This window comes from Arachis duranensis, chromosome 5 (genome assembly GCF_000817695.3).
Source record: "Arachis duranensis cultivar V14167 chromosome 5, aradu.V14167.gnm2.J7QH, whole genome shotgun sequence".
Lineage (NCBI taxonomy): Eukaryota > Viridiplantae > Streptophyta > Magnoliopsida > Fabales > Fabaceae > Arachis > Arachis duranensis.
In genome coordinates, this window is record NC_029776.3 from 102,560,987 (window position 1) to 102,578,301 (window position 17,315).

Consider the following 17,315-nt stretch of genomic DNA (forward strand, 5'->3'; position numbering starts at 1 on the left):
TGAAGCCTGCAAGAATTGAAATATCCTCCCTTCTTCCACTGTTTGTTGGTGGTATTTGGCATCAGCGGCTGAAATCCACTTGTAGTTATTGAAGTGGTCAAGGTCCTGCCACACCCGCTTCAATGTGGGAAAATATTTGGTGACATTGTCACTCCCTTGTTGAATTTCTCTAGCTTTTAGAGTAAGTTCATAAATCTGGGATTTATTCCCAAAATTAGAGTACATCTCCTTGACATTATCCCACAATTCTTTGGCAGTGGTATAGTACATATAGTTATTACCGATATCCTCCTCCATTGAGTTCACCATCCATGTCATCACCATGGAATTTCCAGTATCCCACACATTATATTGTGTGTCAGTGACGTTAGGCTGGCTTCGCTCACCGGTGAGATATCCAATCTTCCATCCTCCACGAATGTACATCTGAATTGATTGATACCACCTAAGGTAGTTTGACCCATTGAGTCGAAATATGGTGATCTGAACTGAATGGGAGTCACCACTAACTAGTACCTGTTGCTTAGATTTTAAATTTGATGGAGTAGGAGTGGTGTTCTCCTTTTGTTCATGATTAATGACTGAGGAACTGTCAGCCATATCTATAAATCAGAGGCACGGTGCAGAGATTTTGCTCTGATACCAACTTGAAGTGTCTGAATATTATATATATTCAAATGTACAGGAAATCATCTCTTTATAGAGGAATTACAGAAATAGAAATAACTAGAAGATGGGAAAAATACTAGCCTAAAATAAGGAAAGATTTCTAATAATAAAATCTCTAAAAATAAGCTAAACTAAAATTGAAAAGGATATTATAATTAATTCTATTTACAGAAAAGATTCATGAAATAAATTAAAAATTTGATTTTGATTTTGATTTGATCTAGTCAACAAGATCTATCCCACATCCATCAAGGAAAGACAACTCTCCTAGAAAGACCTTTTGAGGAAGATGAAATTAGCTAGTTATTTGGTGTATGGACAAAGACAAGACATTTGGTTCAGTTGGTTTAACTGCAACATTTTTTTATGGCTGCTGGGGTATCTTTAAAGATCTTCTCAAGGTGTTTGAAGAACTTCATAGGAATGGAAAGATTGGTGTTAACATTACTTCTACTTTCATCACTCTGATTCCTAAGATAGACAAGTCAGTTAGAGTAAAAGATTCCAGAACTATAACGCTAGTCACTGGTTTGTATAAGATCATCAAAAAGGTCTTTTCAATCCTCGTGTGAAGTTTTGTGGGACAACCATTTTGAAAAGTCAACGTGCTTTTGTAGCAGGAAGGTAGATTTTGGATGTAGCTTTGATTGCTAACGAGGTGGTCTCTGGTATGAAAAAGTGAGTGAGTGTTTAGTGTTCAAATTAGATTTTGAGTAAGTTTATGATAGGATCAAATGGGGTTTTTGGATAAGGTGTTAAAGGAAAAGGATTTTGGATTTTCTACCTTGCTACAAGTACTTTCTCAGCTTAGTCATGGTTAATGATGAGCCAAAGTCGTGGTTCCATGGTGAGAGGAGTTTGAGGCAAGGTGACTATCTATTTTCCTTATTCAATTTAGCGGTTAACTTCACTTATGTTACACTTGCGGTACATAGCCAGTCCTAAACTTGGATAAACAAGGAGGGTTGTGTTAGGCCTTCGCCAACATAAAAACTTAGTCGAATTTTCATGATATGGATCAAAAACATTATTACGCTAAAGTTAGGTTGTTGCCTGGAAGCAACGCGCTGTATGGCTCGCGTACAATGTCAAATGAGAAAAACCTGCTACATCGGTGTCCTGATGTAGTGTTAAATGAGTAAGAGTTCCCGTGTTAATGTGAACGGATGAGGGTAAATAAACTAGTTCACAAAGAAAAAGGTAAAGGTAAAGGTCGGAGCGACAGAAGGTTGAGATTTGGGACATGGAACATAGACACTCTAACAAGAAAATCCATGGAGGTGGTGGATACTATGACAAGGAGAAATATTAACATCATGTGCCTACAAGAAACAAAATGGATCAGCGCGAAGGCAAGAGAGTTCTCTGAGTTTAAACTTTGGTATATAGGAACGGTAAAGGATAGGAATGGAGTAGGTATTATCGCGAATAAGCAGTGGAAGAAGGACGTAGTGGATATCAAGAGGGTGTGTGATTGGATCATCTCTATCAAACTTGTGGAAGGATGTATTTTTCATGTGATTAACGTTTAGGCACCGCAAGTGGATTTGGACGAGCAATACAAGATGATGTTTTGGGAGGATCTAGAGGTTTTCTTAGGAAGAGATTTAAGTGGCCATGTTGGAAGAGAAGTAATTGGGTATGGAAGTATTCGCAGAAACCATGGTTTCGGGGTGGCCAATATCGAGGGTAAGACTATGTTGGACTTTTCCTCAAACTTTGACCTTCTCATCGCAAATATATGTTTTAAAAAGAGAGATGAATATCTTATGACCTATAGGAGTAGTATGACAAACTCTCAAATCGACTTGTTGTTGAGGAGAGTCGACCGAAAATTTTACATTAATTGTAAAATTATTATGGGAGAGATTTTAACAACACAACATAGGATGCTCGTCATGGATTTTCGCGTTAAGTAAAAGTTGAGGAAAAAATATCATACGAAGAACCCAAGGACGAGGTGGTGGCGGATGAAAGATGAGAAACAAAGACGCTTCCTAAGATAGATAGGAAAAGAGGTAAAGTGGGAAGGGAATGGAAGTGCAGAGAAGATGTGGAGGGAGATGGTAGAAGTTATTAGAAGAATAGTAAAAGAAAGTTTTGGTGAAGTTAGAGGGATATGACCAAGAGACAAGAAATCCTGGTGGTAAAATGCGAGTGTACAAGAAAAGATAAAGACAAAAAGAGAGTGCTTTAAAGAATAGTTTTTGTGCCGCAATGCAGATAATTGGAAAATATATAAGGCGGCTAAGAAAGACAAAAGTGACTGTAAGTGAAGTAAGAACTAGAGCATATGAGAGTCTCTACCAGTATTTAGGCACGAAGGAAGGAGGAAAATGTATATATAGAATCGCAAAGAGCCGTGAAAGAAGAACGAGAGATTTGGATCAAGTTAAGTGCATAAAGGATAAAGATGGAGAAGTTTTAGCTCAAGATGAAAAGATTAATGAAAGGTAGAAGAACTACTTCTAGAAGTTATTTAATAAAGGACAGAAGACTCTTCCGAGCATTGGTTGGTCATGCACGAGGGAAGAAGATTAAAATTTCGACTATTATTAAAGGAATCGAGAATTCGAGGCCAAAGAGGCTCTAACGCGGATGAAAAATGGTAGGTAGTAAGACCTGATAATATTTCGATTGGAGTTTGGAAGGAGCTAGGAGAAAAGGGCATCAGTTGGTTAACCAAGCTTTTTAATGATATTTTAAGGTCAAAGAAAATGTCAGATGAGTGGAAAAAGAGCACATTGGTATCTATCTACAAGAATAAGGGAGATATACAGAGTTGCGAAAATTATAGAAGGATCAAGCTCATGAGTCATACCATGAAGTTATGGAAAATAGTGATAGAACGGAGGCTGAGCTAAGAAACACAAGTAACAGAGAACTAATTTGACTTAATGCTAGGCAGATCCACCACTAAAGTTACATACCTGTTAAGAATGATGATGAAGATGTATCATAATAATAAAAAGGATCTACATATGATATTTATTGATTTGGAAAAAGCGTACGATAGGACTCCAAGGGAAGTCTTATGGAAGATTTTGGAAAGGAAGAGAGCAAAGATCACATATTTGTGCAATTAAAGACATGTATGATGGGCTACAACTAGTGTGAAGACTCAAGTAGGTGTGACAGAAGAATTTTCTATTGGTATAGGATTACATCAGGGATCATTCTTAAGTCTATACCTTTTCACATTAGTCTTAGAAGTATTCACAAAGCATATCTAAGAGCTTGTGCCATGATGCATGTTTTTTTCCGATAATATTGTCTTTATTGGTGAGTCAAAGAAAGACTTAAATAAAAAGTTGAATTTATTGAGAGAAGTTTTAGAAGTGTATGGTCTGCACATAAACCGTAGTAAGATAGAGTATATGGAATGTAAGTTCGGCCGCCGAAAGAAAAATTCTAATATAGAGGTGAAGATTGGAGAAAATATCGTACGAAAAGTTAAAAGTATCTTGGGTGCATCATATAAGATAATGGGGAGATTGAACAAGGATCCAAGCAGGTTGGTCAAAATGGTAGAGTGCGTCTGGTTTTATATGTGACAAAAAAATGCCTTTAAAATTTAAAGATAAATTCTATCGCACTGCTATCACACCGGCTATGCTTTATGGTATAGAGTGTTAGGCGGTTAAAGGGGAGCACGAACATAAGTTAAGTGTGATAGAGATGAAGATGTTGAGATGGATGAGTGATTATACGTGATTGGATAAAATAAAGAACGAAGATATAAGAGAGTTAGAGTAGCACCTACTGTAGAAATGATAGTAGAATCGCGTCTCAGGTGGTTTGAACGTGAGAAGAAGACCGACAAAGCACCCAGTCAAGAGGATGGATGAGATAGAAGATGGACAAGTGGTGAAAAACAGATGAAGGCCTAAGAAGACCATCCATAAGGTGGTCAAATAAGATCTACATGTAAACGGTCTCTCTGTAGACATGATACATGATAAAGTTAAATGACGTCTTTAAATCCATGTAGTTGACCCTATCTAGTGGAACAAGGCTTTGTTGCTGTTGTTGTATTCAATTTAGTGGTTGCTGTATATAATTAGTTGATCATTAGAGCAGGGAGGAGGGGGCTTGTTAAGAGTAGGATCCATAGGGAGTGCAATTTCTCATTTTCAGTTTGCGAATGATACCATTGTTTTCTTGGAAAAATGATAAGGAGAGCTTCTCTAATGCGCTCTCCATCTTTAATGTTTTCCAGCTAGCCTCTGGTTTAACAATCGATATGGTTAAAAATGGCTTAGTGGGGATTAATATTGACCCAACTCATCTCTTTGACATAGCATCTTTGGCTGGATGTCAAATTCTAAAATGGCCTCTTGTTTATTTGGGTGTTCCTTTAGGTGGGAGCCTTACTTGAACCTTTTTCTGGGATCCTATTGTGAAGAAGATTTCTAAGTATCAAGTTTGGAAAAGGAGCGTATTTCTTACTAGGAGGAAGGATCACTTCTATTCGGTTCCGCTTATCAAGTATCTCTCTTTATTTCCTATCTTTGTTTCTTATACCGAAGGAAGTGCCTAAAACCATTGAGAAAATAATGCGGAACTTCTTTTGGTCTGGTGCTATGGATTTCACATTGGATCATTTGGTGAGTTGGGAGATTTTCTGTCTACCAAATAAACAAGGAGGACTGAGTTTTTCATAATATTGTATTAAAAAGAAAAAATTAGCTTGGCAACAAAATGGCAATGACTTTTTCCTGTAGAACCACATTCTCTTTGGCATAAGGTTATTCGAAACAAGTATGACTTGAACAGAAATTGATGGGATTCAAATCTTGCTTCACATGCTGCTCGTTCTAGCCCTTGGAAATTTATTTCTAGTGGTTATGTTACTGTCATACCTTTGCTTTCTTCAAAAGTAGGGGATGGATCTTGCTTTCTTTTAGGGGAAGATCATTGGCTAGGCGATGCTCCTTTTAACTTGTCTTTTCCATTTTACATAACGTTCCTGTTAGGGATTTCTATTCAATACAGGGGGGTCTTCCTATTCTTGGAATTTTCACTCTTTTAGAGATCTTAGTGATAGAGAGTCCATGGAGTTGGGAAATCTTTTAGGTCTGCTTGAAAATGCCCCTTTTAGGAAATCATTTATCTTCCTTGTTTCATGAGATTTATTTGAATGTTGGTTCTTTCAGGTGTGCTTTTATTGGATGAGATAATAAGTTCTTTTGGTGCTGAAGGATATCTGGCCATCGAAGATGCTGCAAAACGGTGGTTCACCGAGTCGCAAACAAGAAAAATGTCTGGGACTGCAAGCTGGTGGAGGGTATAGATAAAATTTTGGTTTCCTTTGTTCTTTGAATAATCTATAGTATGTCTGAGAGAGAATATAGTTGTGAAATTTGAATAACCTACAGTATTTAGAATATTCCGAGTCTCAAACAAGAAAAATGTCTGGCATTGCAAGCTGGTGGGGGGTATAGATAAAAATTTGGTTTTCCTGGGTCTTTGAATAATCTATTATGTTTGATAGAGAATATAATTTGTGAGATTGGATTTGTCTTCTGACATTTGTTACTTTAGAATATTGCTAGCTCTGAATTCCTTTTTTATTCTTTGATTTTCAGTCTGCAACTCTTTCCTTGCTTTGAGTTCTATTCATCTCGTTGAAAGCTTGAAAGATTTATTCTGTTATTCTTAGCCATTTTATGCATCCTCATGGTTATTGAAAAGGCTGAGCCATTTGCAATGTTTATGATATGGCATACTGATTTTGCTTATTTGTGAATCATTTGTAGAGATATTCAGGTTGTTACGTCTCACTTTTGATTATAATTTCTAATTCCTAACCATGGCACAACAAATTTTCTTTTGGCAGTTAAGAGAAGCTACGCTCTTTGCCTTATCATCTCTTTCAGAACAACTGCTTGAGACAGAGGTCTTGGAATTTTGAATTCAATTGTTAATTCTTTTTCCAGTGACGTATTATTTTGCTTTGCAATTTGAAATTTTTTTTTTTTTCATATGTTTCTTTCAGGAGACAGGGTTTGAATCAGCAAGCTTGAAACACCTGATTGAACAGCTTGTCAGTGATGACTCTCAAGCAGGTCGCATCCCGACTGTTCCCGCACCTCTTTAATGCTTCCATTTTGTTTCAGTTACTGCCATGGATTCAATTATTAATGTCTTATTTGTCCATCATTTCTTGCAGGTCCTCTTGCATACCCTTTCTTGTATGCTCGCATTTTTACTGCAGTTGCTAAATTTTCCCCTGTGGTAACCTATTCTGTCATTATCTCTATCTAGCTCCTCTCTTTCTGTCATATTTCTGATTGTACTTGTCATTTTACAGCTAAGCAGTGGTACACTAGAGCACTTTCTTTACATGGCAATGAAGGCACTTTCAATGGATTTGTGAGCACAGTCAACTTGTGTTAGTTTGTATTTGTCATATACTTTCTTCTAACATTGTGTTTGACAGGCCTCCACCTGTAAAAGTAGGTGCTTGCCGAGCACTTTCCCAGCTCCTCCCTGAAGCAAATAAAGAAACTATTCAACCTCAGTTGTTGGATTTATTTTCATCCCTCACCGATCTTCTTATTCAAGTATTATACAATATAAATCATTTTGCCTTTCATTTTGTATTATTTTTGCTTGCAATAGTTATGTTCATATGATTTCCAGGCATCAGATGAAACCTTGCATATGGTACTTGAAACATTACTTGCAGTAGTTAAGACAGGTTAGTGTATATTGCTTTTTGATATTTCAATAATAAATATCCAGTCCTCCTTCTGGACTGGTTTCTCCTTTTGTACCCGCATCTCTGAGTGCAACGCATATCTGACATCTTTGTGTGTGCTGTTTATCTTGGCGTTTCAATTCATTTATATTTATGCTGATATTTTTACTTATAGCTCATGAATCTCCGGAACTGGTTGAAAGCATTATTTCTCCTGTGATCCTCAATGTTTGGGCATTGCATGTTTCGGATCCTTTTATCAGTATTGATGCCCTTGAAGTTATTGAGGTAATAATTTGTCTTTCCCCCAAATTTTGTTTCTGAAAAATACTCTCTGTTTAGTGTTTAGTTCCTTTGTTGTTTAAATTAATCTTTTTTAACTCACTACCTGGAATTCTAAGAGAGACAAAACCCCCCTTAGCCCTTTTGACTTATATTGAATGCTGCATGATCCAATCCCATATTGATATGGGTTATAGGAATTGGCAACAGCTAAATAATCTATTTGCAATTCCAGTTACAGAAGTATGGATGGGTATCATCTTAAAGCAAGTGACATGTTAACAATATCAACTAACATCTGAAGACTTACCCTCAATTTAGTGCATCAGCATTCGTCAAGCTTAGTATATATATATAATCCAAGGGCCCTAAAGAGAAATGATTAGGGAGCTTTGCTTTATTCATAGTTTCTTCTGCAGTTTGATTGGTCAGAGAATTGAGAAACTTGTGTGTGTGTTTTGGAGAGAAAAAAAGGGGAGGGGGGTTTGGCATCCAAGAATATGACATTTGCAGCTAAGTGACATTGTAAAATTTTCTCTTACAATCTACTTCATGATGGTTTGCATCCAAGTGGTTGGCAAATACAGTTTCTGACGCTAGTAGTCTTTGGGTATTCAATTTTGCATAATGCTTGATTTTCAACGATTATGCTTGATCAAGATGTTAATAAAATTGAGTCTTCTACTCCTTTGCTTGATTCTGTTCATCTCTGTCTTTTTAGGTAATCATAAATTTTAGTTCAGTTTTGAAATCCAAAGCTACAGCAAAAGGTTGAAGCTTTTGTTTGGACTGCTATTCTTACTCAAATTAAGGCAAATGATGTTCGTAGAACTCACAAAACTCAAAACAGAACATATATATATAAACATGTAGTATTAACTATTAAGCACATCGGAAAATGATAGAGTAAAATCAGCTCAGGAAAGAGAGAACTATGAAAATCAACAAAACAAGGAGTCACTTGAGCACTATAGCTGCTAGGTTTCACTTAGGCCTATTAAAATCCATAACTAACCACGAAAGTAATAAAGCAAATAATAGCAACTCAGCAAGTGAGAGAAAGAATATATTGCTCTTAGGTGCTTTGTCTTACATGAGAGGAATACTAGCATCTATTTATAACAACAGTAAATCCTTGATACTACTAAGGAAATAATGATAAATGCAATGCTAATCCTAAGAGATCATATTTGATACTCTTTGATATGATATGATTGTATCCTGATTTCTGACAAGGCCTGACTTACTTCAATCCTATTTCCCCCTTTATATCCAGTACTTCACACACCTTGATTCTATTACCATAGCTAGTGTTTGGTTTACAGAGGAACAGAGTCAGACAAACAGGCAGAGACAATAGAGGCAGACATAAAACATTTGTCAATGTTATCTTGTGTTATGTACTCCATATATGGTTTCAGGTAAATAAGTAGAAAGTAAAGTCTTGAAACTAACTCTGTCAGCTTGGCACAGTAGTGATGTATGGCCATTTTCTTAGAGGAAAGAGAGAGAGAGTTGCACCAATATTATCCTTGTCAGACAGCCACTTGATAAGTTGTTCGCGGTGGCAGTTTGACAACCAGCTTTGATGCTCTGATAGGGCAATGAGGTGAATAATTTTTTGTCCCTAGGACACACTCCCTCTGTCCCTGTCTCTCATTTTCTCACTCCAAAAGTCCAAACATTTCAAAGCTTTTGACCGTGTTTCTATGTGCCTGTCCCTCAAAAATTCGGACTCCTCTTCCAAATCACTCACTTCTGACATCTCTTACCAATATTCAGGAATAAATGTAGGCCAATAATGCTTGGCTCAGTCCCTTTTGTTCTGATCACATGCACTTCAAAAAATTGTAGGCCTTTTACTGCTGTCGTCAAATGTGTATTACCTGTGGTTTAGATTTTGATTGCTGGCTCATCGAATTTGGGATTGCCTATAGTGAGATCACTTTGGTATATGCTTTTGGTGCTTTAAATAACTATGGGTTCGCTTAGTAGATTTATTTAATTTTCTCCTTAGATCTCGTAAAGATGCAAAGATCTTGTGGCTGCGCTTAGATTATGCTGGGAGTTGGAAGAAGGGTACTAAAACATAACTTTTGTTTTTTCCACTTACGACCTTTAAAAGATATTTGAATATAAATGTTTTGCTTGATCTGAGATCTGAAATTATTAATCATTTGGTTCGTTATGCTCCATCGATGGTTTAGCTGCTAGATTTCTATCTGCACACTTCATTTTTTTTTCCAGGCAGTCAAGGGTGTTCCTGGATGTATCCATCCTTTGGTTTCCAGAATTTTGCCGTATATTGGACCAATTTTGAATAAAGTATGACTACTTAAATTTATTTTTTATTTCTATAGACAGTTATTTCTGATCCACTTTTTTGAACTTTCTGATAGCCCTGATGCACTTCTTAAAATTTTCTGTTAGCCCCAAGAGCAGGCTGATGGGTTGGTAGCTGGGTCCTTAGATCTGCTAACAATGCTGTTGAAGGCAAGTCAACTTGCACTGTAGCCAATTTCTTTTACTTCTGTTAAATTCATTAACTAACTTAGATGTTTAAGCTTGTATTTTGGTTTTCTCTTTTTCTAATGTCAGCTTGTCATAGCTTTGTGCAGAATGCACCCAATGATGTTGTCAAAGCAATATATGATGTCTGTTTTAGTGCCATTATCAGAATAATCCTTCAAAGTGATGACCACAGTGAAATTCAGGTCAACTTTTTCAGATACACATAAATATCCAACAATTTCATTACTGTACTTGAAATTACTTTCAATTGTAACACAGAATTGAATGTTTGCATGTGCAGAATGCTACGGAATGTTTGTCTGCTTTTATATCTGGGGGAAGAGAACAAGTTCTTGTTTGGGGGGATTTTGGATCAACTATGAGAAGTTTACTTGATATAGCTTCAAGGTAGTCATGGTTATTTTACATGTCTTGGTAGATAAAAATCTACAATTAGTGCGCATTGCATTCTGAGGACTAGAATACATTTTCTAGGCCCCCACAAAATTTTTCATGGAGTTCAAGGAAAAATTCACATTCAGATTGATTGACGGAAACTTGTTATAATAATTAAAATTTCTTTGTGCTGTTCAGTTTTCATGTCAAACCTTGCTGCAGGACATGAAAAAAAAGCAAATGGGTGACTTCTAGCTCTACATATATTTATTCAGTTATTCCAGTTATGTCGTTATTGATTTTTATTTTATGAAATTATCCCCGTTACATTTTGAGGCTGGAAATAAGTGGAAGCTTCAACTTTTGTGGTAATTGCTGAATGGTTGTAGTGACCAAAACGCAAGACAGCATACATTCTTTCTATTTTTTATTTTTGATTTATTTATTTATTTTTCATGTTGAATCCACATGATAACTACAAGTTGTAAATTTGTTATTTTCTTTGTTTTTCTGTTTTGTGCATGGTCTATTTGTTTGTCTGTGTGTGTTTACATTTAATGTTTCAGATTTTTCACTCTATATCTTGTAAATTTGTAACAGACTACTGGATCCCAATTTGGAAAGCTCGGGATCTCTTTTTGTTGGAAGTTACATTCTTCAACTTATATTGCATTTACCGTCACATATGGCAGCACATATACGAGATTTGGTTGCTGCTATTGTTAGACGTATGCAATCTGCCCAAATTTCCAGCTTGAGAAGCTCACTGCTAGTAGTTTTTGCAAGATTGGTAATATATGCAAACTTATATATTAAGTTTGATTAATTCTTTTGTTGGTGTTTACCTGGGAGGGATATCTGGTTAGTAGCATATAGAAGTGGAAACACTAATAGAACCTGAATGCCTTGATTTCTTAGATTCCATCATTTTTAAAAATATCTTTAGTAGATTCCTCTTGTGTATGGTTGCATTAAAATATTAAAATATGGATGGAAAGAAATACAAGCTGTGACAAATTTGACCTAACCTACTTGTGGGTTAAGTTTGAAATTTGTAAGTCTATAATATTTGGTAGCTACTTTGCTTACGTAATGTTAGAATGGACTAAGCAGCAAGGTGAACATCCTTATGCCCTTCATATTGTGAAATCCTTCTGTCGTTACTTTTTGGAAACAAAAGTATTTTAAAGTCGGAAGGAAAGTCCTGCAAATTTTCTGGGAATTGTTTTAGGCGTAGAAATAGAAATATAGTATATACGTTGTCCGAAAATTGTTTGTTGATGGATAATAGAATTGCATAGAATAGCAAGTTAAAATACACACCATATGCATTGGCACAGACATATCTGAATGTTGGAAATTTTAGTTCTTTTTTCGCGAGAGTCAATGGGGGGTTTTTAATAGAGACTCAAACATTAGAATGATTAACAGCAAATGGTTAACATGCATATAGACAAGATCTAACAAATTTAATTGTATGGCATGTGATGGCAGGTGAGATACAAGGGGCCTATCAAATAAAAATTACTACAACTGCCCTGGCCTTGTTGATAGCTAGTAGGCACAATGAATTGGCAAGAGTACACGTACAAGGCCATCTAATTAAGGTATTACAATATTATATTGATTCAATATATTCGTTTAAACATCCTTTTCGAAGTGGCTGCTGAGTAGTTGAGCTTATTTGCTTTTCAAAGTCTGATGTGGGAATAACGACAAGATCAAAAGCTAAATCAGCTCCAGATCAATGGGTAATGTTGCCACTTCCTACAAAGGTAACTCCATTTTATTATATATAGAACCTTAAATTGCATATGATATTATTTAATCACAAAGGCTACTTGTTGTAGCATGCTGTGTACTGGCAAATGGGTAAACCATGTGAACTCATCGCACTGTGTAAGAAACCCCGAACATAGGGTCTAGAGGAAGTAGTATGATTGTATTATTCGCACAGATGAGTCTAGGTCTTAGCTCACAATTGAAGAGAAAATAGAACAACATACGCAACGAGCAAGAGAAACAGCACACTATAGCAGCCCTACTCTCACATGCCAACTCCCAAAATTTTCCTCCTCCCTCTTTCCTCTATCCTTTATATCCCTCTTTCTCCTAACAGGAAATACAGATGCATTATGCGCACACCCACGTGCTAGCATGGCATTTCCTGTTTTCTCAGTTTCTGCCCAAGTTAGTTAGAAATTGAGGATTCACTCAATTTCCCAACTCTCTGATTCTGCTTAAATCCAAAACTATCCCTGAAGCTTTTGTGCCTATATACCTGCATCCCTTTGGGGTATTTATCCTTAAAGCTAACACACTGTCAAGTGGTCTCATTTTTGTTGTTTATCATTGCGACACTCATGGCTGTTTCATCCAGAGACATCAACTGCCAATGATTTCATATCAAATCAGTATGGAGAATATTATTGAAGTAAAAAATCATATTCAAAACTTTGTTTTTCATGGGCAAAGCACACTTCACTCCATCATATGTATTGATGATTAATTTGTTTTACTTACGTATTTATTTACATATTTAAGTGTTCAAATATCAAATTTATTGAACTTGTATTTAAATACATTAAAAGATTTATGCATTATAATTATATGAAATATCAGTGTATACAAACCCACAATCCAATTTTTGTTCAATCAAAAGCTTTGAAGCTCTCTTAACTAAGTTAATGTTGTAATGGACTCTATCTGATTTTTCTTCCACCAATTTGCAGATAGTAGGTTTGTTGGCAGATGCATTAAGTGAAATACAAGAACAAACTTTGGCCGGAGATGAAGAGGTAAAATTTCCACATGGATGTCTGTACTAAGTTTGTCTGTATCTTATGATGCATACTAATTAAAACTTTTCATTTCTCATATGAGAAACAAGGAATAGAACTGTTAATTCCGGAAAGCCACTCAAATGAGGCAGTTTAATGCAAATTGCTGTTTGCAATTTATACACTGATTATTGGAACACTGCAGATTTATACGAAATTCCTTTGTAGCTTGTACTCAGGTTGATAAGCACAAATTACTTTTAACTGTTTAGAAACTGAAGGACCGATTGGGAAATCCTATTGCATTATTTCTATAGAGAGATTACTCTTGATAAAGTACTTGATGTCTTGTTGCTTACATTAAACTCTAAACTCTAAATCATCTAATGCAAGATTTCTACCTCCATATTTAAAAAGGGCAATGGAAACTTGTTTCTTCATCTCTCTTTATAAATGTTTATTCAGGATAGCGACTGGGAAGAAGTTCAAGCTGATACCAATGAAAAGGATAGAGAGTTTCTTCAATCAGTCTCTATATCTGCATCCGGAAGACACAATGATGAACATCTTGAAGCAATGGCAAAAGTGTTTAATGAGGTTTGTTGAGCTATGGTTTATGCTACTATCAAGGTCAATTTTTTGATCATATGTTTATTACTGTTATATTCTGAACTTCCTTCAAAATGTTAAGGATCAAGAGGACCAATATGAAGATGACCTATTAAGCGTCACCGATCCGCTTAACCAGGTCTGTGCTGGGAGTTTATACGTTTCATTTCAACGTAATGCACAAAAAATTACTTATTGAATTTTCAATAATATTACTTGTTATTGACAGATAAATCTGGCCAATTACCTTGTGGATTTCTTTGTCAACTTTTCTCAGTCAGACAGACAGCTCTTAGATCACATTTGCAAGGTTATCTGCCATTTTGAAATTATTTTCTACTGATTGAACTTTCTTGTATATGGATGAATATAACTTAACCTTTATTTTGTGTTATTTGCTCCACAGAGCTTGAATCAGTCTCAACGAAATGCAATTCAAATGGTACTGCAAAGATGAGCACATTTGGGATGAAGTGCAATTAGGATAACTCTAAATGATGGTGAGAAATCGAAAAGGCATTTTTCTTTTTCTTTTGTTTTTGGCAAGGGTTGGGGAATCTGTTTGGGGTTTCTACGGATGATTTCTTCTTCTGTTCCCCGTTGTCTCTCCCTTGTATCGTTTCATTCAATGTGTTGTATGTTATGGGTTTCAGTTTTGGGATTGACTCCACGTTCGTTGTCTAACTTGAAAATTTATGCGTATCAATACGGTAACGTTTGTGTGCAATTTATTAACGAGGGAAATAGAAGAAACAAGTGGTGTATAAGAATGTAGCACGGACATTCTCTTTTTTAGACAAAATTGACCAAATTTTATTTTTAGAAAAATGTAAGACTTGCAAATGGTTTATACATTTGAACTAACTTTATTTTGGAAATATTTAAACCGTTATCTAAAAGATGAATGAAAAAAGTTGTAACAAACTACAATCTTTAAAAAAAAAATTTATTTGAGTAGAAATAAAATTGCCAAAAGCTTTCCTTGTAAAAAATCACAATACTAATATGGATAAAATTATTTTTTTTTTGTATTTGTACATGCAAAAACATTATGTTAAGATTTTATTTCGTCTTTTTAAGAATTTATCTCGTATCTATTCATTTTTGCTAAACTGGTATTTTTTGAAAATATTTTTATCATTTTTTTAGATGTTTAGTTGAGACCACAAACGTAAAATAACGTTCAAAGACTCAACAAAACAACCAAAATGAGCCATCAAAATAACAACAAAACAGCATCCAACCTCATAAGAAGCATTCGAACCTCAATAACCGACACACAAACTCAACCAGAACAGCACCCTACCTGACCAAACAAAACAAAAACCATAAGACCAAAATAGAAGCAAAAAATACAAACAAATCTTGATTCGTGGGCTGTAAATGGATATTTGCTTGAATTGTCCTGTTCCATTTTACAATGGAGAACATTCAGGTTTGGCAGAAAAAGATTTTTTTTTGTCAGATGGATTAGACAGCCTGTAATCCTAGACATTATTCATATTTTACACACTCACATAACACATTTACACACACTACATGAGTTCATTTAAGAGTTCATTTTTCTTTTTATACGACTTGAACCCGGGTGCAGCTTCTTGTGAGGCAGCAGATTCTGCCACTAGCTCCAAGCCTCGGCTGCGGCAGAAAAATATTTAATCAGTTAGGGCTCTAATATCATATGGTCTTTGAACCAATATCACCATCAAAATTATCAATACAAACACAATTAGCACTAAAGACTGGACAACCAATTTTTAACTTCGGACATCTTCTTCCAACCTCCCAAGTCTCTAATCAAAGTTTATCTTCTCTTCATGATTGTCTCTAAAAGATTCTGGTTTTTCAACTGATTCATCCTATCCAGTATCTGCCCACACAAAAAGGCCACACCATCTCTTCTCAATTCTCTGTAATCAAGCGAAGATATAACTTGCTCAAATCCCAGGGAAGAACAATAATAACAACACAAGTAATAATGTTAACTCACATTATAATTAGGACAACCAAAAAATGATTTGTTTGAATTTGAATTTATCTCAGGCTACCTGAGAACCAAACGACAACCACAACCACGCTATTTTGGCACATGTGAGTTTTTGCTCCTATTTCGCATTCTTGTCCAATACTCACTAGATGGTGACTGGAGAGAGCTTCCGGCTGCAGTGCTTCTACCACCCATCATTGATATAAAGAAGAAGGAAAATGAGAAAAAAAAAAAAGAGGAAGACGAAGAAGAAAGTAACTTTCACAAGATTTGGGAAGTTAGGGTTGAATAGAAATGGAGGAATCAAATTGAGTCTAAATTGTAATTTTGCCGGATAAGTTAGTCGTTGCACATTTTAGTGTGACAAAATAATGTCACGTCAATATTACGATAGTTGAGTCATCACTGAACTTAAGGACTATAACTGTAAAATTGGGATTTCGATAACTAAATTAGATAATTACATAAATCTAAAAGATCACTATAAAATTTACTCTTGATTTTACTAAAACATGTTTGGGTCAAGGTAGATCAAAACAAGTTTGATGCACGTACCATCTGATTAATGGATCAACCGGGACTAAAGTTTTTTAAAATTAAAAATATAGTTGTTTTGTTGATTTTTAGTAAATTGAAGGTGGTTCGATATCTAGTAATTTGGGAGTGAAACTTACTCCTTTTTGTGAGTACTAATTTTCTAAAAGTGCATCAAAAGACCTTTCAATTAAACAAAATAAAAAAAATCTGAAAGACAATCAAAGCAATTTCGAAAATAAATTGACTAAAACTGAAATAAATTGCATTGAATTTAAACAAAAATAGTAAAATGGCGTCGATCAAATCAAAGGACTTTTGAACTTGAAAATAAAGTACTGAAACGTAAAATTAAACAAAGAAATTAAATGTTTTCCTTGAAAAGTAAATTTGCAAAAGAATTAAAGATGACAGAAAATATAAATAAAAATGTAAAAACAATGGAAGGAACTCTACAGAAAAGAAACTCGAGGCAAACTCAAAAAGTCTCTGGAATGTGAGTATGCTTGAGTATTTTTCTGAAAAGATTTTAACATTTATTTCTTCGAGTCTTCTCATATTTATTTGGGTATGTCTAAAACGAGCACAATAATTATGTGCTTATTGGATACGCCACATTTATATAGACCATTAGATTTGATTAGATGAAAATCAAAGGCTAATATGAAAGAAGAGTATTGATGGATTCTAACAAATACAAAATATCCTAGTACATAAATAAATGCTTTAAATGACAATACTTTAATACATACACAATACTTTAAATGGTAACAGAATCTTTTATTCTTAAATAATTAAATATAAAATATATAAATACAAAAATATAAGTATTTTTTATTCAATA

At 35.0% G+C, this 17,315-nt stretch overlaps 1 protein-coding gene across 1 annotated transcript in view; it reads left to right on the forward strand.

Moving 5' to 3' along the window:
- LOC107490907 (uncharacterized) overlaps window positions 1-14,828 on the forward strand; it is a 30,136-nt gene extending 15,308 nt beyond the window's left edge. Inside the window, exons 13-33 of the mRNA XM_052261868.1 lie at window positions 5,826-5,956; window positions 6,509-6,568; window positions 6,668-6,737; window positions 6,842-6,906; window positions 6,983-7,044; window positions 7,112-7,235; window positions 7,315-7,372; window positions 7,548-7,660; window positions 9,902-9,979; window positions 10,085-10,147; window positions 10,273-10,368; window positions 10,467-10,573; window positions 11,162-11,351; window positions 11,621-11,678; window positions 12,056-12,168; window positions 12,259-12,336; window positions 13,294-13,359; window positions 13,807-13,938; window positions 14,033-14,089; window positions 14,180-14,260; window positions 14,357-14,828. Of these exons, the coding sequence (XP_052117828.1) occupies window positions 5,826-5,956; window positions 6,509-6,568; window positions 6,668-6,737; window positions 6,842-6,906; window positions 6,983-7,044; window positions 7,112-7,235; window positions 7,315-7,372; window positions 7,548-7,660; window positions 9,902-9,979; window positions 10,085-10,147; window positions 10,273-10,368; window positions 10,467-10,573; window positions 11,162-11,351; window positions 11,621-11,678; window positions 12,056-12,168; window positions 12,259-12,336; window positions 13,294-13,359; window positions 13,807-13,938; window positions 14,033-14,089; window positions 14,180-14,260; window positions 14,357-14,407 (1,853 nt within the window). The 3' untranslated portion in view covers window positions 14,408-14,828. The remainder of the gene's footprint in view (window positions 1-5,825; window positions 5,957-6,508; window positions 6,569-6,667; window positions 6,738-6,841; window positions 6,907-6,982; window positions 7,045-7,111; window positions 7,236-7,314; window positions 7,373-7,547; window positions 7,661-9,901; window positions 9,980-10,084; window positions 10,148-10,272; window positions 10,369-10,466; window positions 10,574-11,161; window positions 11,352-11,620; window positions 11,679-12,055; window positions 12,169-12,258; window positions 12,337-13,293; window positions 13,360-13,806; window positions 13,939-14,032; window positions 14,090-14,179; window positions 14,261-14,356) is intronic.
- Window positions 14,829-17,315: the final 2,487 nt, after the last annotated feature.